Source organism: Trichosurus vulpecula, chromosome 8 (assembly GCF_011100635.1).
Source record: "Trichosurus vulpecula isolate mTriVul1 chromosome 8, mTriVul1.pri, whole genome shotgun sequence".
Lineage (NCBI taxonomy): Eukaryota > Metazoa > Chordata > Mammalia > Diprotodontia > Phalangeridae > Trichosurus > Trichosurus vulpecula.
Genome location: NC_050580.1, coordinates 210,154,925 through 210,178,640, shown reverse-complemented (window position 1 = coordinate 210,178,640; position 23,716 = coordinate 210,154,925). Strand labels below are relative to the sequence as shown.

The following is a 23,716-nucleotide window of genomic DNA, read 5'->3' as shown; positions in this document are numbered from 1 at the left end:
GAGATCTTTATGGAAGAAACCTGGTGCAAAGATTTTCCTTCCAATTTATTGCTTCTAATTTTAGCTGCGCTGGTTTTCTTTGTGCAAAAACCATTTATTTTTATATAATCAAAATTGTCCATTTTACCTTCTGTGAACATCTCTATCTCTTATTTGGTCACAAACTCTTCCCCTATCTAAAGATTTAACAGGTAATTTCTTCCTTTCTCCTCCAATTTGTTTATGATGTCACCCTTTATGTTTAAAACATGTACCCTTCTGAAGTTTGTCTAGGCATATGATATGAGATGTTGGTCTATACCTAGTTTCTGCCAGACTGCTTTCCAGTTTTCCCAACAGTTTTTGTCGAATAGTGAGGTCTTGCCCCAATAGCAGCTAGGTGGTGCAGTGGATAGAGCACTGGGCCTGGAATCAGAAAGACCTAAATTCAAATCCAGCCTCAGACACTTAATAGCTATCTGCCTCAGCTTCCTCAACTGTCAAATGGGGATAATAACACCTACCTTCCAGGTTGCTGTGAGGATCAAATAAGATTACATAGGCAAAACACTTAGCACAGTGCCTGGCATTTAAATGCTCCTTCTCTTCTCCCTCCCCACCCCTAATCAGTCAGTACATAGTGAATTAAACACTTAACACATGCCAGGTATTATGCTAAACTTGTTTGACTGGAAGGATGGTGGTACCCGTGACAGAAATAGGAAAGTTGAGAAGAGGGGAGAGTTTGGGGCAAAATAAAATGAGTTCTGATTTGGTAATAATAAGTTTGAGTTTCCTACAGAACATTCAATTGGAGAGATCTAAAGGGAAACTGGTGAAAGGGGGGAGGTCAGAGCTAGATAAGCAGGTTTAAGAATAATCAGCATAGAGATAACAATTGAATTCATGGGGGCTGATGAGATCATGAAGTAAAATAGCATAGAGGGAAGAGAGCCCAGGACAGGACCTTGGGGACATTCATGATTAGTGAGCATGGCCTGGATGAAGATCCAACAAAAGACCACCAAGAAGTGATCAGACAGGTAGGAGGGGAATCAAGAAAGAAAAGTGTCATAAAAACCTAAAGAGAAGAGAGTATTCCAGGAGAAGAAGGTGATCATCAGTGTCAAAGGCTGCTGCAAAGAGTTCAAAAAGATGAGGATTGAAAAAAGGCTAGTGGATTGGCCAACTGCCTTTAAAAATATGCACATATAAGCTCTTCCTTGTATTACTGATCAAATCAAAAGGCCAAAATCCACTTATTCTTACAAAAATGAGTGATCAAAAAATTAGTTATAGTTCATTGTAATAATTCTTTATTTCACTGCTAGGTTCATGATGTTAAAATATTAAGTAAAATACTGAAGACCTTTCCATATATTTAACAGCTGAACCTAATCAAAGATTGTTGGTTTTTTTTTCTATTACTTCAACCAAGTCACTTAAGACAAATGCTTAGCATTTGAAAAATAAAATTAAAAATCAAGATATATACTTCTTGTTTTCTATTACTTTAATTGCTACCATAAGTAATTAAACAGCTAACTCAGAAATCATACACATAGTTACTTTAGCTAAATTATGTTCATGGAAAAGATTTCCAACAATTCTTTTACACACTGACTTGCTTTTTGCTGTTAAGCTCATCAAACCTGTAGAAAATACTTAGAATGGTGTCTTGCATGCTATTAAATAATTATGGTTGTAACTTATAACCAAATATCATTTTTATAATTCCTCCTTAAAAGATACATATAACAAAACATTATTAAGCTAAATGCCATGCTAGGTATTAAGGGAAGCGAAAACAAATTCCTAGTCCTCTTTTCAAATAAAGCTTTCTTCCTGACCATTACATCTCCTGCTCTGTCTATCCACATCAGGCCCATCCCTCCCTTCACTGTCCCCATCTCATTTTTCTATGTTCTTATATATGTCATCAGGAATTCTTGTTCTGTTTTGAATCAGACTTACGCCCTCACTGAGAGGAAACTCGTTTGCATATATTTTATATCTACTTATTTGCATACATGTTGCTTTCCCCACACAGTTCCATGAGGAGTTGTGCTTTTTCTTAGTATCTCCCAACTCCTGGCACACAGAAGGAACTTAATGAATGTTTGTTCACTTTAAGGAGTCTGACTTTGTTATTTGTTTAAATCATTATCAATAGTCACCTAGGTTCACAATCTCAGGAATCCTTTATTCTTCCTTTTCCTTCAACTTTCATGTGCAGTCTGTTGGCAAGTCTTGTCGATTCTACCTCTACATCATCTCAGACATTCACACTTTCTTCTAGCTGAGGTCATCATTGCCACTCATGTGCACTACTGCAATAGCCTCCTAATTGGTCTCCCTACTCCCAGTCTCTCCTCTTTGCAGTCTCTCCTTTACAAAGCTGTCAAATTAATCTTCTTAAAGCACACAAATGATCACATCACTTGCCTATTCAAAAAAGCCTTTGACTTTTCATTCAACTTAAGTTTCACACTGCCTCTTCAGCTTGGGCTCAACAAGTTGACTTCCATCTACCTTTTCAGATTGCACATATTATTCCTCTTCAAACACTTGGCCTACTAGGTGAAGTCCTAACTTCTATCTCCTGCATCTGTGTATTTGGGCAGGCCATCTGCCATGCTTGAAATGCACTCCTTTTAGACTTCTCTCTACCTCTTAGAACCCCTAGCCTCCTTCAAGGCTTAACTTCAGGGCTAACTTTTATAGAAGACTTTGCTGATCACATTTGGTCAATATTCTTTCCTTCCTCAACTTATCTTGTATATACTCAGTATATTACTCCAACAGTATGCAAATTCCTTCAGGTCAAAGACTGTTTGTTTTTATCTTAGAAGCCCCAGTGCCAAGCACGTAATAGGCACTTATTAAATGTTTGTTAAGTAAATCTGAATTCATTGGGCATTGGGAAGCTAATTAAAGATTCTGGTCAGCAGAGTGATATGAATAGATTTATGCACTCAGAAGATTAATCTGGTAGCAGTGTGAAGGATGAAATAAAAAAGAGTCAAGAAAACTAGTAAAATAAATTTAGGGGAGGGTGCTGAATGTTTCGATTAAAGTGGTAGCTGTAGGAATGAGTAGAAGAATCAGATGTCAAAGATACTGCGAAGGTGTGAAACACAACTCTGAGGTTTCAAGTATCTCACAATAATAGACATATACATAATTCTTTAAAATTCTGAAAGGTGCTTTATATATCTTTTATTTGTCCCTCACAACTACCTGGTAAGGAAGGCTTTTAAGCAAGGAACCTAGTTAAGACTGACTAACATACATATATATTATTAAAGAATAGAGAGTCCAAATGACTAAGTAGTAAGAGTAACTTAATAACAGTTGCATTCTAAATAATCCCATGTGCAAAAAGGCACTATTTCTTTCCCTACACTGTCTGCAGCAACCTAATATGCTCCTCATATATAGGAAGCATAAGTTTACAGCAGAAAGTTTGGTGACTAGTAAACAATCTTTAGAATAAAGTTTGGTTTCTGTTTGAATTCTGCTATTCAAAATGCATCCAAGAGCTATATATAATAAGGATTATAGAATATCATGTAACTATTAGCATCTACATTATTCTAAAAGGAATCAGATATGTAAAATATAGAATATGGACTTACCAAGTTAGAAGAAACAGAAACTGCAGGAAACAATTTTTTCAGAATTTCTTTAGCCAGGGTCTCAACAGCTTCCAACTGTTGTTGTCTCTCCTAAAGCATACAGACACACACACACACACACATACTGGTATAACATGAGATAATTTGGATGCAACCTTTTTTTTTTTTTAACAAAAAAAGTCACCTAGTTTAAAATTTCATTTTCAAACAGTACTAAGAAATACTTCTAATTCAAGGCATCAAACTAATTCCAAATTAGGTATCTGGGATATCAAAGCCAGATATTATACCATGTAAATCAAGAACAACACTTAGTTACACAAACATTTTCAATGTAATAAAGTAATTCTAACTATATAAAGTAATCCTAATATAAAGTAATAATAGCGATCCTAAGCATAATAATAACACCTAATAGTATGAAATTTAGCACTTAATATTTGCTGAACTCTGGCTTGAAAAGTATTGAAGCCCAGCAGTCCCCTGGACTTTCATCCGGGCAGGACACAAGTCAGGCAGACAGACTAGCAAACATCAATGTGCACACAGCCCACAGTTTACGGGCAATAAGCACAGTGGGGTACAGATTCAAATTCTCAGAGCACATTTCACAAACCCAGCTTCAATACGAGTTTAAACTAGGAAAATTAAACGAGTAAGCAAGAAATCTGGAACACTGTAATTTGAAAAGTACCACATATTTTAAGATGGGTAGGGAGTTGGAGAAGTTTCACAAAGGAAATTTATTTTATAATGTTATGCAGATAACAAACATATACAAAATATTTTAGTATGTGTGACATATGACACGTGACCAACAGCTGTACATTTAAAGAAACACACTATGAAAGAGGAGTATATACATATATATATATATATATACACATATGTATATATATGTGTGTGTATATATATATTCCTAAAAGATTTTTATTCTTAAATTCATTTATAATGAGTGTTATACGTTGTCAAAATTAGGTTGTTTTAATCACGTTCTATTTGTTTAGTTCAATAGAAAAATAACATATAACTAAGTAAAGAGTTATCTATAATAAGACAGATGAAATCTGTGAAAAAGCACATTTGAACCAGCCTAAGAAAACAACCTTCCTTTTTCAAAACAGTACTTGTCAAATTTTGTAGGGGTCATTCAAACATTTCCAGCTGTATATGGAACAGGAGAATTTAAGACTGTGATCCAGAAACAGATCACAAAGATAACTGCTAACTTGAAATCTAGACAAGTGAACTTTACTTTGGGCAGGTCCAATACATTTTTAAAAATCAAAACAGACAAATTAAGGAGTGATTTTCATAAAACCCTTTACAAAAGGTTTCTTTCCTTAATGTAAGGCAGAATTCCATTAATGGTTGGTTCCTGAAATACATTTTAAATTATTTAATTTATGACAATTCACACGCCATTTTTCAAGAACACATCTGCAAAAAGTGAAGTGCATCTGTATAGAAAAGCTAGAGAATTACTATTTCAAAAATAACAAAAAAAGGACAAAATACTAAGCACTATCATTCTTAACTATGGAATTAGTGAAACAATTTAAAGTCATTCAGGTAAGAAACAAAATAACCATTTAGATCAACTCAGGGGACAACACCAAAAGTTTAAAAAAAAAAAGTCAATAATTATAAAGGTAAGGAATTTTATTTCTACCTATCAGTAATGCTAAAGGGAAAAGTTCATAGCATGATAGATTCAGTTAGAAATCACTTTAGTGGTCATCTCATCACATATGAAGCAAAAGAGGCCCAGTGAGTGCTTTGTCCAAGGTCACACATATAAGTAATAAGAAGCAGGAATGGAATTCAAACCTAGGGTCTCTTACCATAAGATACTGAACTCTTTTTTTAACTGTACTATTCAAATTCTTCCATTTATCATATTAGCAGTTAAGGGGTTTATATTGAATTCATTTCCATTTTTAAGTACATATCAATATTGAACCACCAAGTATTTCTAGAGTGCCAAATTGAAACTAAAATAAGACGGCTCACTCTTACTATTTGTCTGAATATAACAGATGCCAAAAGTGTGTCATACTGAATTAACAAAACTGGTCACTGAAAATATAAGTAATAAACACATTTGCCATTTTAAATTAGCTTGGAAACACATGACTTTTCATTCAACTTAAGGTAATGCTTCCCTGATTAAGTTCTTACTATACCTTAATAGTGTCATTACATGTAAAAATTATATATTCTCAAGGCAGAATATATTATTTCCAATTTTACACAATTCATCATACTGAGTCAACAGCACTTTAACCCACGGCATCTGTGAGTAATTAACTACTGGAGTACAAGAGAAAGGATTATAAATCAGATCTCAAGAGAGACCCATCATACTCCACCATTCATGGGAAATTACTTCTTGATGTCCCTAGGATGAAGGGAAAAAACTTGACCACTTCACATAAAGGGTAGGCAACACAGTCTCGTAGACACCAATAGGGGTAAGTCCCAGAGAGGAAATTCCCTTCTACTTAATCTGTAACTTAAAGTCTGGAAGAGTTTCATAAAGCACAAAGAGGCTAAATAATTTGCTCAGTGACATGTAGCCTATATATATTAGAGGTTAGACTCAAACACACAGGTGTACCTGAGTTTGAGGCCAGGTCTCTTTTCTACTTATCTCTATCCTTTAGGTAATCAGAACTAAAAGTACAGTTCAGATCACAACTAAAAGGATTTAGGGAGACAAACTTGCCTGCAAGATTGGCAGCCTGGTAGCACTAGTTCCCTAGATTATTGGAGCATGTTAAAAGGATTAGAAATTTTGACTAATGAAGAAATGTAGCATGGTGGAAAGTAAAGGAATTAAAAGACCCAAGTTTAGAGTCACAACTCATCCACTGACTAGCCATGTAATTACAGGTAAGTCACAACCTGTGAGCCTCAATCTCCTTATCTGTAAAATGAAAATATTACTTCTGCTACCTGGTAAAGGATACATGTTAAAATTTTGAGATGTTACCTATCCTCTCACATAGATCAGAGGGGAAAGAGAAAGTGTCATGCAGGCCAGAATGTAGATAAGGAAATCCAGCAACAACAGTTGTCCAACAGTGTCAATCGTCATAAGCACAACGCGTTTACCATTCTGACGCTTACCATCCATAACAGTTTGAGCACTGTTATCCTCTCTTAACCAAATGTGTAAGATTTACATTTACAACGTTATAGATTAGCTACTTTTCACAAGAACACATGACTAACATGACTATTCTTCAATGATTAATCTCAAGGCAAGTTTGTACACACTGAATCAATTACTTCAAGTAACAAAATTAAAAATTTTTCAAGAATTCTGCTTGCTACTCTGTGCTCAAAAGTTGTAGCCTGATATTCTTGGGGAAGGAATCTAAACATTCGTTACTGCCAAATAATTTTGAGTTCAGATATTCTGATTTAAAGTTGTATTAATTCCAGCTACAGAAATCCTCTTTAGAAAACAAACACACGTATCCCTCGGCCAACAGAATAAGGTCACTAGACAAATCACAAATTAGGTATCTGTCCTCAGATTCTTCAGGCAAGAGTACATATCACCAAAGCTTCAACAATTAGGTGAACAAATAAATCAGCATGCCCAGAAATTAAAGAAAAAAGCTTAACAAATAGACAGATAGAAGCAGGTGAATGTATATGAATGTTCATCAAGAATAAATTTTTGTATTGAAATTGCAGTAAAAGTTAAATGCACTAGTTTGATTGTTTTTGTAAAGACAGGCTGCAGATTGTTTCTGTTCAACTCATTGTTTCTAGGACTTAGCATTACAACCTTGGCAGTCTTGTTCACTTTGTCCTGCAGCATTTTTTCAGTTGATGCCAATGCTTCCATTGCTTTCCAGTTTTTCTCCCGAAGGTCCTAATTATTTTTAGAAAGAATTATTTCAGTTCAGCCAATATTAAAAGTATTTTTTTGTCTTTAATTTTGTCAGTATTTTGCATTACATTCAGTAATTTGCATTTAATCGCTGGTTACTGCAAAATTATTTTGTTGAAGGAAATATAACAACAACAAAAAAAACCCATTAATGTGATGTTCAAGCATTAAAATGGAAAGAGAAAAATGACAGTTGTTTCATGTGTTCTGAATATAGACACCTAATACAGTGTTTTTAAGAGTGTTATTATCATACTGTTCACTACTTTGACTTTACTTGTGACAGAAAAAGAAAGCATTAAAAAGTAAAGCACACACAACAAGATTACAAACAGAATTTTAGGCGTAATGAACCGCAAAGAATTAATAAACAGAAAATACAGCAGTATTCTCAAGAGCTTATATGGCTTGTGCAAAGTCCAAAATCAGTAACAGAAACTACATATTATTTCTAACAACCAAATTTTCCTTAGATTTTTCCCTTGACTTAGAAAGACAATTCCAACTCTTCCAGGGAAAGAGGCACAATAACTTTTTTAATTCCTACATCTTTCTTGGCAGGGCCAATCAAATGTATACTCCACAAGACAACTTGATATGAATTGTCCAAGCTAGTTGACTAAGGCCAAGTGGGCAGACCACAAAAAAAATTTCCTCTTTCTAGAGAATAAACACTGGTAGCTGGAAATCTACATTTCTCAGGACTCAACTTAACAGTATTAATGTTGGCAAATATAAAGAAATACACATCTGAATACGATATTGTCAGTTACTACTTGAAGGTAAATTCAAACAGTGACCTTAATACATTACTGGTATTACGTGAACTGTTACTTCCTAGAATCCAGTAAGAATCAAAACAAATAAAATGTCAAAGTTTAGCATATTGGTGAGCTCACCTTAAGTACTTTCCTATTAGAATTGTAATAAGAATGCACAAAGGGCATTTCATAGTCCTAATTCTGACAAACCCAGGATGGCAGGAAAATGTTACTTTAAGTATATAATAAATATTTTACATATTAAATTTGCCTTAGAAAATATACACACCACTGGTTATAACAATCACCGTTTAGTTAGGATGCTTTCCCCCCTATTTAATGCCAGCAATTATCCTTTTGCAACTAAAAACACCTTGGCTTCTAGTCATAGAGATCTTCATCAGATTAGGTAGCCTAAATAATTATGAAATCTGCATTTAGCATTCACTTACTCAATTGACTGGTATTAGAAGTAGCTAAATACCAGGCTACACATTCCAGAAGATATTACCTCACCCACTCTCCAGCCAAACAATAAACAATGTTCCTATTACTTCCAGTAACACTCAATTAGCAAAAGTCAGTCCTACAACTGGCCCTTGCATTTATCTCACTTACAAAATGTAAATTCTATTAGATGGACAATAGCTACTACAATTTATTTTTAGTGTCAAAAAGCTGAGCCAATTAAATGAGAAGAAATGCCTTTGACACCATTTTTTATATTCAGTTGAAAAAATAAGTTTTTCAATTAGAAATATAAAAGAAAATTACTTTTAATAGTATTACTCCAGTAAAAAATTAGAGCTTTGACAATGATTATAATTTCAAATTATAAATTCAAAAGAATTGACCATTATTAAATTTTCCCCAAAAGCAAATCTACTCTCCTGCAAAATGAAATGGTTATGGAAAAATCTTCATGTAGGAAAAAGTTGTCTGTGTTAAAGACCTAAAGTAAAAAATAAACAAATAAATTTTAAAAAAAGTTATTTCAGAAATGAAGTACAGAAAAAACTTCTTTAAAGACATGTACTTACATTATTTTTCTTTCTTTGTTGTTCAACTGCATTTTTCAGGGCATCTAGCTCATTCTGAAGACCAGTAATTTCTTTTTCTTTTGCTGAAACCCTAAACAGTGATGAGTAAGTGACCAAAAAAAGTAATTTAGATATCCTTACATCTTCTCAATGGGAAGAAAAGCAAATGCTTTAAAAGCAACACACACACTCTCAAACAGTTCACCAGTAAACATCTTAAACAAGAATTATCACCATGCCACTAAAAATAAGTCTGCCTTAAAACTAAACTAATATGTAGACACAGATGAAAGGAAGTTCTTAGAATTTTTAAGAGTCAAAAATTTGTTGTTTTTGCTGAGAATGAACAGTATCCCCATTCAGATGTCTGACAAGGTAATCGTGGAGGAAGCCGTTTTCATCTAAGCCACTTGCAGAGGTAATGCGGTTTAATGCAATACTGGGCTTGGAGTCAGGAAAAAAAATTCAAATAATACCTCTGCCATTTACTTGCTATATGACCAATGATCAAGTTACCTGACCCCTCAGACTGGGTCTTGGGGTATATAAAATGGGGTTAACTACCAACTTCAAAGGGGTTGGAGGAGTGGGGGGGTTAAAAGGGGAAAAGTGAGGATAAAAGGGAGATTATGCTTTGCAAACCTTAAAGCACTATATAAATGTCAGGTGGTGGTGGTGGTGGTGGTGTAGAAAGCATGTATTTTCAAAGATGTGAAGCAAAATTATACATAAATTCTAATTCAAAAAATGGAAATCCTCTTTTCTGAAAAGTTTTATCATAATCAAAAGTAGCATGACACTAATCTCTTTCCTTTCATATTATTAGATACTCCACATTTTTCCTTTGTCAAATTCATTTTCTTCTAGTCTATTTTCTACAATTTACTAAAGAACAATGCAAGAGGGAAGACAGTAACAACAAGGACAAAGAGAAAGAGGAGACTGTGTACATATGTTACAATCTACTTATCTTACAATGAAAGAAATTTACTAGTTAGAGGGTAGGCCAAAACTATAAATAACCCTTTCCTCATGCTAAAGCCTCAGTCAGTTTCTAGTTAACTTCTGGCAAACTATTCATTTACACTGTGGATTATTATCCTCAATAAATTTCTAAACTCTCAATAACAAGCTTAAGAGGGGACAAACTTTATTTTTAACTATTTTTAAGAATAATTTTTATTTAACTTTAATACAGTAATTAGGTAGCTATTACCTTATTTGATATAAACATCTATTCGTTCAATTTAAAAATGAGAATCTGAATGCAGCCACGTAAGAAACTAAGAGGAAAAGAAATCTGAAATTGCTTCCAGGAAAAATTAACTCTCCCTTCCCAGATGACAAGAGCCAAAAAGAGAGTAAAACCTAGAATAAAAGCGTAGCCCAGCTCAGACCAATGATTTACATTATTCATCCTAAATAAAAACACAGGAATAGAAAAAGGCCTCATTTGAGATTATAATAGAGATTTAGAAGGACAACCAGTGTTTTCAAATTGGTCTTCAGAAAATGGCTTTGTTACTTGTTTTGAAAGATTGTGAACTCTAAAAAACTGAACACAACCTTGTTAAGTAAAACTAGATATACTGCCAGATACAATTAATGTACTGACTGGTTTTACTAAACTTTTTTTTTTTAGTCATTGTTACAAGGGATGGCTCACTGGGTAGGGAAAGGGGAAGAACATATTGGGAATGAAGGTGATATAAAAACAAAATATAGTAGTAAAAATAAGGTAAAATAACAATGTATAAAAATGATTCAAAAATACAAATAACATTTTGGGGAATCATCTACACCACTGTTCCCCTTCAATAGCCGGAAATAAATTCTAGTTGCTGATAGTTCAGTAAATACATAGAACACAAGGAAATGAAAGAAGAGAATATTACTTCATACAACAGGTTTGCAAAACGCACAGAATTAAGTACCTCAGGACCCTGTAGCACAAAAGAGCACAAAAAACATTGAATGAGGGAAGTACCAAAAGTGAATCAAAATTCTTACTTACATTTTTAACAACTCTTCATGTGGGGGCACAGAAGATATCTACAAAATAGTTTTAAATTTTATTTTTAAAACAATGCTTTCTGGATGATATTTAGCATCTCATATTTTGCAAGTGCCACACATGCAATTCATTTGTACTTCTAATATCCTCAGAATTTTAAAACCATCATTTTTCTAAGGTCAAAGTGAGAGGAAAAGATTTCCCACTCCAAGATAAAATTAAAACCCATCTTCCTCCTTCACTTGTTTTCTCTACACCATTTGCTTTAACAATGGAGCTTACAACCTAAACTCATGGAAACTTATTCACAACATCCTCCAACCCAGTAACAGAATATTAAATGCCAAGTGAAAGTTGAAAGTATAAGAAGGCTGGCCACCAGGTTATAATTGTTTGATAGTGAAGGAAAACTCCCTAAGGTAGAGGAGGATTGTGATCACTACTGGAAGACAGTGTCCACATGGATGAAGTGACTGGACAGTGATCCTCTAATTCAGTGGTGATGAGGACCCGAACTATGGTGGCAATTATGTGAGTAGAGGAAAGGGAGGGATGTGAGAAAGGGTGTGGAGTTAGAATCAACAAGCCTTGCCAACAGACAGAATATGTTGGGTAAGACAGAATGTTAGGTAAGGAAAGTCATGAATGATTCAAAAATTTGAAATTTGGGTTAATAGCAGGCTGGTAAGTACTCTCAACAAAAATAAGGAAGTTTGGGGGGAAATATAACAAATCACATATACTGGGGAAAGTATTGTTTTGGACATGTTGCCTTTGAGATAACTGAAGGACAATATGCTCTGAAACTGCCAATAGGAATTTGTGGAAAGACTAAAATTAGATAATAATTTGTATAAAAATGTTATTTATATCTATGGGAGCCAATTATGTCACCAAGAAAGAAGCAAGTAAAAAACCAAGAGGGCTTAGTACAGAGCCTTAGGGTCTGCCCACAGTGAGATGTGCATGATAGGTCAGCAAAGGAGGCTGAGACAGAATCAGACAGGTATGAGGCAGAGGCACTGTCAAGAAAACCTCTAAAATTTTCAACTTTATAGGTCTATCTTGTACAAAGCACTAGCTTAAGAGTCAGGGTGTAACTGAAGAAGTCATAGACTTGGAGCCAGGAAACCTAAGTTCTCATGAAAGCTCTGAAATTTCTTAGTTCTGTGCCAGAGTGTAAAGCACCTCCCCTCTCTCAGCCTCAGTTTGAGTTGTAAAACAGGAATAATCACATTTGTACTACTTCTCACACAAGGCTGTTATGGGAAAAGCCCTTTGTAAACCTTAAAGCCCTATATAAATGTGAAGTACATTTTTTTCTGTGCTGCACATTTCTAACCTCTATACTGTCTTATTCTTGGTCAGTGTGTCTGTCAATTTAGAATATCAGCAAATATTTCCATATTTTCCTCTCTTTTCTAGAACTAGAAGAAAAATTTTCTTAAATAGACAAGCTAATATATTGTACCCAAACTATTTTACATATCTTTGTTTCTTATTTCATGACTTAAAAACAAGTGGTTATACAAGTCAAGAACAATGAGTAAAGAATGTTAAAATTACTCAACTTGACTCTCTTACAGGTTATTATTCAATCCTGGGGGAGTATAGGCAGCTTTTGCGAGGTCTGCTATTATTGGGATATTCTTTTAAATTAGTAATTGGCAACTTATTATAATGAAGTATCAAAAAATATGTACAATATTCTAATCTACAAATTAAAACACAAAAAGAAATTCCCTGCATCCATAAATACCAATTAAACAACTAAATACACTCAGACTTAACAAAACAGTAGAGAAGACAGAGACACACCTAAACAGCAGTTCATATGTCAAAAGACTCAGGAATAGAGCATCATATGACTGAAAGAAAAGATAAAGCAGAAGAAAATATCCAAGGGAGGCAAACTGAAAACATAAGGATTGGTTCAAAAAGTAGAAATGTTTATCTTACAGAAGAGAAAAGAAGAGGAAAGAAAGGAAGTACAATCTGTCTCCTTCGCTGGCTGCTCTTCCCAATCTTTAAATAGCAGTATTTCAGGTTTGGGTCCTATTCTCTATATGCTACTTTAACACTATACTCTTATACCCTTAACAATTTCATCTGCTTCCATAACTAACTGACCCTACACAATCTGGCTCCTGACCTCTCACCACAAATGAAAACTGCTCTCACCAAGGTTACCAGTGATTAGCAACTCTGATGGTCTTTTCTCAGTCCTCATTCTTCTCAACCTATCTGCTGCATGCAACCCTGCTGACCATCCACTGTCCTTCTGGAAACTTCCTACATTCTGGGTTTTCATGGAACTAGTCTCTCTTCTGGTTCTTCAACTACCTGATATTTCTCTACCTCTTCTGGGGACTCATCAACCACCTCATGCCCCCTAACTCTGGGTATTCCTCAAGGTTCCTTCCTGGCTCCTCCCCTCTCTCTTGGTAAAGTCATCACTTCCCAAGCGTGTAATTATCATCTCTATATAGATGACTGACAAAGGCTCAGTCTCTCCTCTGAACTTCAAAATAACCTGAGCTGCACCACTTAATACCTATTGAGCATTTCAAGATGGATTACATCCCACAAACATCTAAAACTCAACATGTCCGAAGAAAAACTTCCCTAGTTCTGTTGAAGGCACCACCATCCTTTTAGGCTTTCGGGTACATAACCTCGACATTATATTCAACTCCTAACTTGCCCTCACTCCATGTATCCAGAAAAATGTAGGGAATATTAAAATACCACTGTGCTTATTGTTTATTAATTATGAAAAAGAATACAATTTGGTAAAACACCACCTTATAGAATCTTATAGAATCTTTAACAAATAGGTGTCTCCCAACAGTACGTCGATATTATTCAATATTTCTTAAAGATATAACAATAAAAATAACACTGTTTGCTGATAATTCATAAGAGGTGAGGCACAAAACAGGGAGACATGCTTGGCAAAAGTATGCACTATTATGATAGAGGAGATCCAGATCAAGGAAGGATTTCTCTTGGATGGTAAAGTCTGCTAGGTCATCTTGTTACAAAATGATGTTGTGCTAATTGTATCAAGTCCCTTCAGAACACTGAAGACCCTAAATGCTGTAAACATTCAAAGGAATTTGACCTGTCCGTCCATAAAGGAAGGACCAAGTGGCTGAAGAATGTCTCCTGCCCATATTTTAACTTGCATTTAGGTAGAAACCCTATAGAGCTTGTTCAACAGTATGTATGTCTGAGACAGACAGTAGAGCGCGACACAGACTTGAACAAGAGGAAGGGAGTGGACTGAACTGCTTTTGGGAAATAGCAAAGTTCTTTTACTGACCCATGAAACCCATGAAAACAAAGGCCTATCTATACTAATATTGCTATATAGCAATAAAGAAATGAAACACTACTACCTTCAAGAACTAAAAGCCAAATATGACACAAATGGCAACGGTAAAGCACACCATGGGTGTGAGCAGGCTATGACACATTCTTTATCCCAAAAGACTTGGTGCAGTTTTAAGCTATCAAAAGTTGCAACAAAAGAGAAACTTCAAAGAAGAACAGGCAAAACAGATATCATCAAAGAACTGTATGACAGAAGGAAAAGATGGGCTGGTGATATGACAAGAGCAAGAGGTGGCCAGAGTGCTCCGCCCACAGCCTCACAATGTCAGAACAAGTGAGCAAGGCACCTGGCATTCTGGCTGAACCCCTTGCAGTGAGTTTTTAGGAGGACTCAGTCAAGCATAAATGGGTTGACACGTTATCACTGGAGAAAGCTCTTGAATCAACGAGACCACAGATCTATTTAAGTATTTTAAAACTTCCCTTCAACCAAAATGAACTTTTCTCTGCACTCCCTAAACATGGCCTGCAGTATCCCACTTGTGTGCTGGTTTACAATATTTTCTATGACTTAGAACAGGGCTGTCCAAAATGTGGCCCCCAGTGCGATTTATGCGGCCGCCTACAAGCATAGAAATTTACATAAATGCTTTAGTAAACAAAGCCAAGCTACCTCAGATCTCTCACTAAAATGGTAAATCAAATATCTTGTCTATTGTTCCAATAAAAACCTAAGGTTGGACAGCCCTGACTTAGAATACCTATCCTTTCTCTTTTTTGCCTGTTTAATTCCCACTCATCTCTTTAAAGTCCAACTCAAATACACAACCTACCCTGAAGATTTCTTCTAACTCGTCCCTGTCTCAGCTGTTAACAGCTTTCCCAATCTTGGCCTTGACACAGAACTTTATATTTCATTACTGTAAAGTATCTATCATGCAATGCTTAGCATTAGTTAACTATGCTTATGTATTATCCTTTTACTGGGATAATTTATGTTCAGGCCCATGAGGTTAGTGACCATGTCTTATTTCAACTTTCTATTTCCCCCAGGGCCTAATAAAATATTCTATACAGAGTAGTCACTAATGTATGTTTCATGAATGAATGTGTCAGGCACTGGGGGGCATTGAGAAAGGATATTCCTAAACATGAAAGTGATGGCATTCAATCTAAAGGGGTTTACATTTTAGGAAGAAGATTTAGACAGTGTTCCTGAAGAAAAAGATTTCAAATAGGAATGAGAAGTAAGTATATTCATGGCACAGGGAACAGCCTAAGTGACTACACTGAAGAACAGCCAGAGGGAAGTCTAGGTTTTTTGGAAATGTGCAAAGGGACTGGGTGTTGTGATATATGCCTATGATCCCAGTTACTGAAGGCTGAGGCTGGCCTTGAGCCCAGCTTTTCCAAGCTACACTGGGCTAGACCGGTCAAATATCTGTATGCATTAAATTTAGCATTAATATGGTAAGCTTCTGAAAGTGAAAGGCCACTGGCATGCCTAGAAAGGGGTAAAATGCCCCAGATCAAAACTTCCATGCCAATCAAAACTAGGTCTAAGAGCCTGGTCAAGATAGGGAAACCTGGTCGGGCTGAGGTGGGGGGGCACAGAAGACATAAAGGGGAATAGGATTTAGAAGGCTGTAAATAGCAAGGGGCATCATATTGAAGAGGGTTTTAATGACAGACTAAGAAATCAGCTTAAGCTGAGGAATGGCATGATCAGGGGTCTCTGTATTATGAAGATTATGCCAAATCTATAGGAAGGATAAATTAGAGTGGGGAGCAACTAGAGTCAGGGAGTTTAGATAGGAGGTAATCATAATTGCATATTCAAAAGGTAATAAGGGTTCGGTCTAAAGTAGAGATAAATGTGAACGAAGAGAAGGAAATGGATGGAATAGAGGAGATGTAGAATCAAGAATGGTAGCAAATCTTAGAGAAGCTAGGTGATTTGCTCAAATCACAATGGTCGACAGTAAGTAGTAGGGCCAGAGATTAAATTGAGGACATCTGATTCCAAGTCCAGAATTCTTCCTATTACACTACACTACACAGCTTGGCTAAGAGTCAAAGATATCTCTAAAAGCTGAAAAATACAAGAGCTAATATTTACGTAGTCCTTCATGGCTTATGCTCTCTATGCATTATCTCATTTGACCCTAACAATTTCAAACTCCAGATTCATATCTCCAACTTTCTACAAGAAAATGCAACCTGGACACTACCGGATATAGCTTAGACTCAATGCAGAAAACTTCAAAAACTTGCTATTCATCCTAACTTTATAATTTCACCCACTCTCCCACTTCAAGAACTTTTCACTCCTCTGTTCAAAATTTTACTTATTGTTCAATGATTCAATAAAACTCTTTCCTGAGAACTCCCACAATGTTACAGATTTAGTTGATATTATTCTCCTCCACGTACCGTATGCTCTGATGAAACTGAACTACTTCATACTCTCAGTTTGTATCTTGTGCTGTCCTCTTCCTGTTCCCTATGCCTAGGATGTCCTCTCAACTCAATTGCTGAGAGCTTCATTCTTTCATAAAATCTTCTTGACCTTCCTCACCATCTTTGTCCCCTTAATCCTCACCTACTTTGTTTTTACCTCCTCCATATTTATTATTTCGTATTATAGTCATTTATGTACACCCTGTATCCCCTACTAAATAATAAACTCATTGAGAATAGAGTGTCTCATCTTTGTACTGTTCTATCATTATGTAGTAGGTCTTAATAAATGTTATATGAAGACTGATATGTCAATTCAAACATCTGAAAGGCTTTCATATTAAGGAGGTATTAGACTTAATCTGTATAAAATAACTCACATTTAAATGGCACTTTACAGTTTACAAAGCACTTTATAAAATGGAATTAATAGTATTTGCACTATCTACCTTAACAGGGAAGTTGTGAGTAAAACGGGGCTTATGGTAGCTAAATGTCACATGCCTAATACTGACGTATTCTGACTCCAAGTCCAGGGATGTCTCCAATAAAACATACTGTCTCTCCATGCCATAGCTACAAAGAACAGAACTAGGAACATGTGGAAGCTTAAAAGAGCCAGATTTCAGCTCAGTGAAACAGGAAATAAACCATTATAACTGTCCAAAAGTGGAATAAGTTGCCTTGTAAAGTGGTGAACTCCTTGTCACTGAATATATTCAAAGGTCAAATGACTATTTGCCAATTGTCATTAAAGGGATTCGTACATTAGAGAGGAGATTGGACAAGATGACCGAACAGAGTTTTACAAACTATGGTATGCTACTGCCCTGGGGTACATACAAAGAAATGAAAAGAAAAAAAGGTATATTTAGCACAATTCATGCATAAATAATCTACTTTTTTTTTTTAAATCACCATCATCAAAACCCACACTGACATATAAATTTGCTCCAATGGAAGTGGAGTGCAGAAAGAAATTTACACAGAGACCCTTGGAGCCTGCATTCTCTTCCCGGTTCTGGTAGAGACCACACCATAAGGAGAAAAGGGTAGGACACTTCACTGGAAGGAGGAAGAACAGTGACAATGTACCTCCAATGCCAATAAGTGCTTCTCACCAGACCTACCCTGCAGCAAATGGGACTAAACTTACTAATTTCTCTATAGATGGAGTGGGTAGGGACACAAAGAAACAGTCTAGCAGTCAGGGAACTATGGTGCTATAACTCCTTAACCTGCACTAGTGCCAGTATAGCATGCACAGTCCTCCCACATATCCCTGGAGTGAAAGGAGTTCCCAAGGCAAGGTACTGCAGGTTTACCAACTGAGGATATACTTAGGCCTACCAACAGCGGGGGTAGGATAATCACTCCATGCCTTTCCCCAACCAACCCCTGTGTCCCAAGTATCTAGTAGGTTTCCTCACAAAGGTTTACAGGCCACCACTGTGTTTTCTTGTTCGCCTTTGAAAGGCAGTGCGCAACAATGGAAGGAGTGCTGGAATTGGAGTCAAAGGACCAGAATTCCAATACTGACTTGGCCACTTACTATCAGTATGCTGTTGGACAAGTCACTTGGCCTCTCTTAGCCTCAATTTTCTCAAAAGTAAAATGAGGAGAGTGGATTAGATACATCTTGAAAGTTTCTTCTATTCTCAGTCTATGATGCCATGATTGTATAGCTGGGTGTAGCATAGCTCCACTTAACATCTATTTTTATAAAATTGATAGCAGTGTTATAAAAATCATAGTAACTTTATTTTATATGACTAAAATAAGCACTAAAAAATTATTTGCATAGGTCGTTTCATGAAATCTGCATGAGGAATGAAACAAAATTTTAAAATAAATACAGGACATCACTCCATAAAATTTGGAAATGACTAATTTCAAATGTCCTTTCCAACTTTAAGATTATACAAGACTAAAAAGATTAAGATATGACAGTACCTGTTGGTAGTTCTGCTGCTGAAGTGCTTCATGTTGACATTTAAACAGCTTATTTTCATCTAGTACATCCTATCAAAATAGAGATAATGAACTGTTTGTTGATTTGTATTAAATTCGCATAAACAGAAATTCATTAACCCAATCAATTATCTTCACCTGTAGTAGTTTCCCTTTGTAACAAAGATCTCTCTCTTTTTCTTCTAAAATAGTTTCCATTAACTTCATTTGATCTTCCTTTGCCTTTAAGCTAGAAGAAAAATCATTTTAAATCCTTAAATTCATCTGTCACAAAAAAGGAATTATAATTAAACTTTAGTATATCTAATCTAAAATAGGTATAACATAAGAAATACCATGGATTTCCTTTCCCAAACACACTGAATATCCTTCGAACTTTTCCTATAACTACCTCCTCTAGTACAACTCTGCACCTTATTGTCCTAGATAATTTGAACCATCTGTTGAAATCACTCCTACTGTTTTATTTGATGCTTAATACTTACAAAAGTAATCATAACGGGTACTTTTAGCTAAGAGGTATTCTCAGTCACAATTTCTCTGCACAACAACAACAACTACTCACCACCATTTCATATCATACAAGTAAAATGTTATCAGATGAAAACAACTTTCTAAACAACCTTAGCCATAAAAAACTGATAGATTTTTACACTAGAATTCAATTCTCAGGATTCTCCCCTGGATACAAGTGCTTCTCTTGCACAGTTTACCAAAGCACTGGAAATTTGGCAGGTACTCAATACCAAATTTAGTCCAAAAAACCAGGTTTGATCAGACCAAGATGACAGGATTTTCCTTGGTTGACATCTAAAGGAACATTCATACCTCCCATACAATATGACAAATGACACAACAGTCATTATCAATACCAATTCTTAATAAGCAATTTGTAAAATAAAGCCAAGTATAAGAATTCAGATTATATTCAAAGTTTCTGGTAGAGATTTTTTGTCCATTTAAAAAAAAAATAAAAAAATACATTCAAAGCCAGTGATCTACCCTTCAATATTTCAAAGTTTTGTCACATTTTGGTATCCATCTATATTGACCTATTGACATAAATATCAAGAGACAGATACATGTGGACATAGCAATATAAGTATTCCCATAAATGATGCATGAGTTAATAAAATGTTATTTAATGCCCTTCAGATGTTTGACAATAAAACTAAAAAATTCTTTAAAGCTGAACTCATTTTACATTACTAATGTTCAGGAGAATTTGATCACAGCCTCCTTGAAGACCTCAAAAAGAAAGTTGTTGTTACCAAGGTCAAATGGTTCAACATCAGAAACTCGTAATTTTCTCAGAGAAAATAACATTACAAAAGAGGCATTTACCATCTCTATTGCCATTGTACCCTAAAGACCATGGGACTTCTCCATCTGACTTGCCGCTGAAACCTTACACACATGTTGTTAGAATGTGACCTTCCTGAGAACAGACTGTCTTAGTTTTCTATCTGGAGCATTCAGAAAAATACTATGCACATGGTAAGCACTTAACACTTTATTCACTCATTCAAACTTTAAAAACCGATATGTGCTAAGCATGCAGAGAACCATATGAGAAAAAGGAAGAAAAGGGAGAAATTCCTCTAGACATTCAAAAACTCTCCATGTGACTTTGCTTTACAAAGAATCTTGGTGTGCTTACTTGTCCTTAGACAACAACTTGTATGACTAAAAAACAAAATTTTTGGTTTAAAAAAAAATCAACGTTCTTTAACTATTTCTAGGCAAACTCAGAACTAAAAACATACATGTGGAGGTACTACTACATATGTCTACTGCTAAATAAATAAACAAATAAATAAATAAATACTCACATATTCTCAAGTTCTTGAATTTGTGATGCAGAAGATGCCTAAGAAATAAATTCACATTTTGGTAACACATCAAAAAAATTCATTTATTGAAAAGATACTGCATACTCAAATAAAATACAATTTATCTTGATAAAATTGCAAGTTAGTACAGATTTACTTTTCAACATCAACCATGATATATTACAAAAAGGAGCTATCTCGTTCGATTACTGAATTTAAGATGCATAATTATCTGTTTCCAGAAGGACTTAGGGCAGTTGATAGATTAAAATCGTTTAAGGTTAAGATATTTAAGGATAAAAGTACAAAATCTATTAGAATGAATGGATTCATTCAGTTATAAGAGTTGAGAAGATTTACAACATCTGACCAATAAATCTTGCTTTAAATTTTCTGGTGGCTAAAACAAAACAACAAAAAAAGAAACAGTTTTTTATAAACAGAAAACATATACTCATCAGAAAATAATTTCCCTAAAAAAACTTAAGACATTATTTACTATTTTGTTCTCCAATTCAATAAATTAATTAAATTCATACACAATCCCAGGTACAATTAATTCATAACATACCTGCTGTAATTTCTGTTGCGTTATTTCCTGAACATGCGCTTTTAAAGCTGCATTTTCATCTTGAAGGTCCTTGGATATAAAAGTAAAGATAAGCATAGCTGATATTTTGATTCTCCGACTTCAACAAAGCCATGATTACATTAGTGTCAATACCCCTCTACTGATGCATATTGTAAACCATCAAAAACCTTAGCAGATTTTCTTCATGATTTAATATAGTCAAGAATTCATGATAGGGTGGTCAAGATTTTGGAACTTAACTAAGCTCATCTTTATTCAACAATATCACCAATTCCACATTCAAAACCCTTCTAGCTTGGTAAGAAACCTGCAGAGCTATGCCCTGCAGCCATAAGGGACACTTTAATAGAACAATGAGGTTTCAAAGCAGGATTTGAGTGGAGGATTCTCATTCACACCCCAGAATGTACATGGTGCCTTTATTCTGAAACTTCTCACCTGCAACAAATTTCCTCTGTTAACAAGATCTTTTTCTTTCTCTTCTAATACAGCCTTCATGGTATTCTCCTGTTCTTCCTTCCCTTTTAATCTGTACAATAAATTTACAAGAACTACAGATAAAATGTTCAAACAACCTTTTTTTTTTAATGATGAAAGACTAAACACCAAAATCAGTACATATTGCAAGTGCTTAGTAATATTTTTGCCAATGAGTATTTCTTCATTCAAAAACATTTCAAAATAAATGCTAAATAAAGTTTGAGACAATAATAAAACTGGTTACTAACTAGATGTTATGTTAGAGATAATATATTTAATCCAAATGTAGGCCATGCCTCAGTGCAGTTTATTTTTCATTAATAGAAGGAAAATAATGAAAATGGTGATAGCAAAGGAAACAAATAACAAAAATGAATAAAACACTTTATTTTATTCTAAAGAAATGTATAAATTTTTTATCTAATTATATTTTATAGCATATACTTATATATTTTTCCTTCAAAATATCTCATCTGAGGCATACCATCTATAATACCTTCTATGGACTTTCTTCTTCCTTGACTTCTGTGACACTGTGACTCTTGGTTTTCCTCTTATCTATCTTACCAGCCCCTCTCAGTATCCTTTATAGTACCATCCTCCTTGTACAACTCACTCTCTGGGCATCTCCAAGAATTTATCCTGGGCATTTACTTCTCTCTCAACACTATTCTCAGTGACCTAGTCAAGTTCCCAAGGGTTCAATTACCATCTATTTATGGATAACTCCCAAATCATACCCAGTCCTACTCTCTCTCCTGAACTCCAGTCATGTATTACCCGATGACTTTTGTACATTTCCCCCCAGGTTGTACCAAAAGAATTTCAAACTTAACATGTCCAAAACATATCTCCTCCCAAAACTTCTGTTGATGAAGGATGTGCTATTTCTCTCTTTCAACTCCCACATCCAATTCATTGGTATGTCTTATCAATCACACCTTCACAATTATAGCCATATCTTTCTTGCTACTCAAAGAGGATGCACCCTAGTACAGCTCCTCATCACCTTTTACCTAGACTATTGTGAAAGCCTAACTGATCTCACTACCTACTGTCTCTTCTACTGCCAATCCATCCTCCATGCAGCTGCAAAACCTAAAATTTGGATCTAACCACATCACAAACTCATGTTACTAAAAATTCTTCAATGGATCCCTATTGCTTCTAGGATCTAAGAATCCTCAGCCTAGAAATTAAAGCCCTCTAAAATTTAGCTCCTATCTAGCTTTCAGTTTTATTTCATATTATTCCTCTTCAAATTTTCCTTTCCAGTCAAACTAGGTTACTTAATGTTTCATATAAGAGACATTCTAGCTGTCTTTTCATAGTCCTCCCCACCTCCAATGTCTGGAACAGACTCCTCACCTCTGCCTCCTATGAGACTTAGCTTTTTTCAAAGCATAGCTCAGTTGCCAGCTCCCATGAGGCTTTTTCTGATCACTGAAGTATGAGCATCTTTTCATATCTTGAAGTTATTTCATTTATACCTTGTATTTACTCACTAGTGAACATGTAGTGAAACTGTATCACATCTTCCCTTCTACTCCCTCAAATGGCAAATCATAAGCTTAAGGTTAGAAACACTTTCATTTTTGTCTATGTATGCCCAGAGTCTATAGATAGTATAGCATGTGCTTAATATATACATTTGTTGACTACAGACCAATACTGTATTTTAAGATCATTTTTATTAGGTATTTAAA

The 23,716-nt window shown here is 35.1% G+C and overlaps 1 protein-coding gene across 9 annotated transcripts in view; it reads right to left on the bottom strand.

Annotated features, from left to right (window-relative positions):
• Nucleotides 1-23,716, bottom strand: part of KTN1 (kinectin 1) — a 157,577-nt gene that overhangs the window by 30,251 nt on the left and 103,610 nt on the right. For 5 of the 9 annotated variants that reach the window (XM_036734462.1, XM_036734464.1, XM_036734463.1 and 2 more), the window contains 9 exons: nucleotides 21,969-22,059; nucleotides 21,510-21,578; nucleotides 20,939-20,976; nucleotides 19,245-19,335; nucleotides 19,089-19,157; nucleotides 11,340-11,377; nucleotides 9,326-9,416; nucleotides 7,420-7,506; nucleotides 3,618-3,707 (listed from right to left, as the gene is read on the bottom strand). In XM_036734462.1, coding sequence (XP_036590357.1) covers nucleotides 3,618-3,707; nucleotides 7,420-7,506; nucleotides 9,326-9,416; nucleotides 11,340-11,377; nucleotides 19,089-19,157; nucleotides 19,245-19,335; nucleotides 20,939-20,976; nucleotides 21,510-21,578; nucleotides 21,969-22,059 — 664 coding nt within the window. Of the gene's footprint in view, nucleotides 1-301; nucleotides 406-3,617; nucleotides 3,708-7,419; nucleotides 7,507-9,325; nucleotides 9,417-11,339; nucleotides 11,378-19,088; nucleotides 19,158-19,244; nucleotides 19,336-20,938; nucleotides 20,977-21,509; nucleotides 21,579-21,968; nucleotides 22,060-23,716 lie in introns of all 9 variants that reach the window. The other 4 variants (XM_036734466.1, XM_036734467.1, XM_036734469.1 and 1 more) reach the window with 2 other exon arrangements.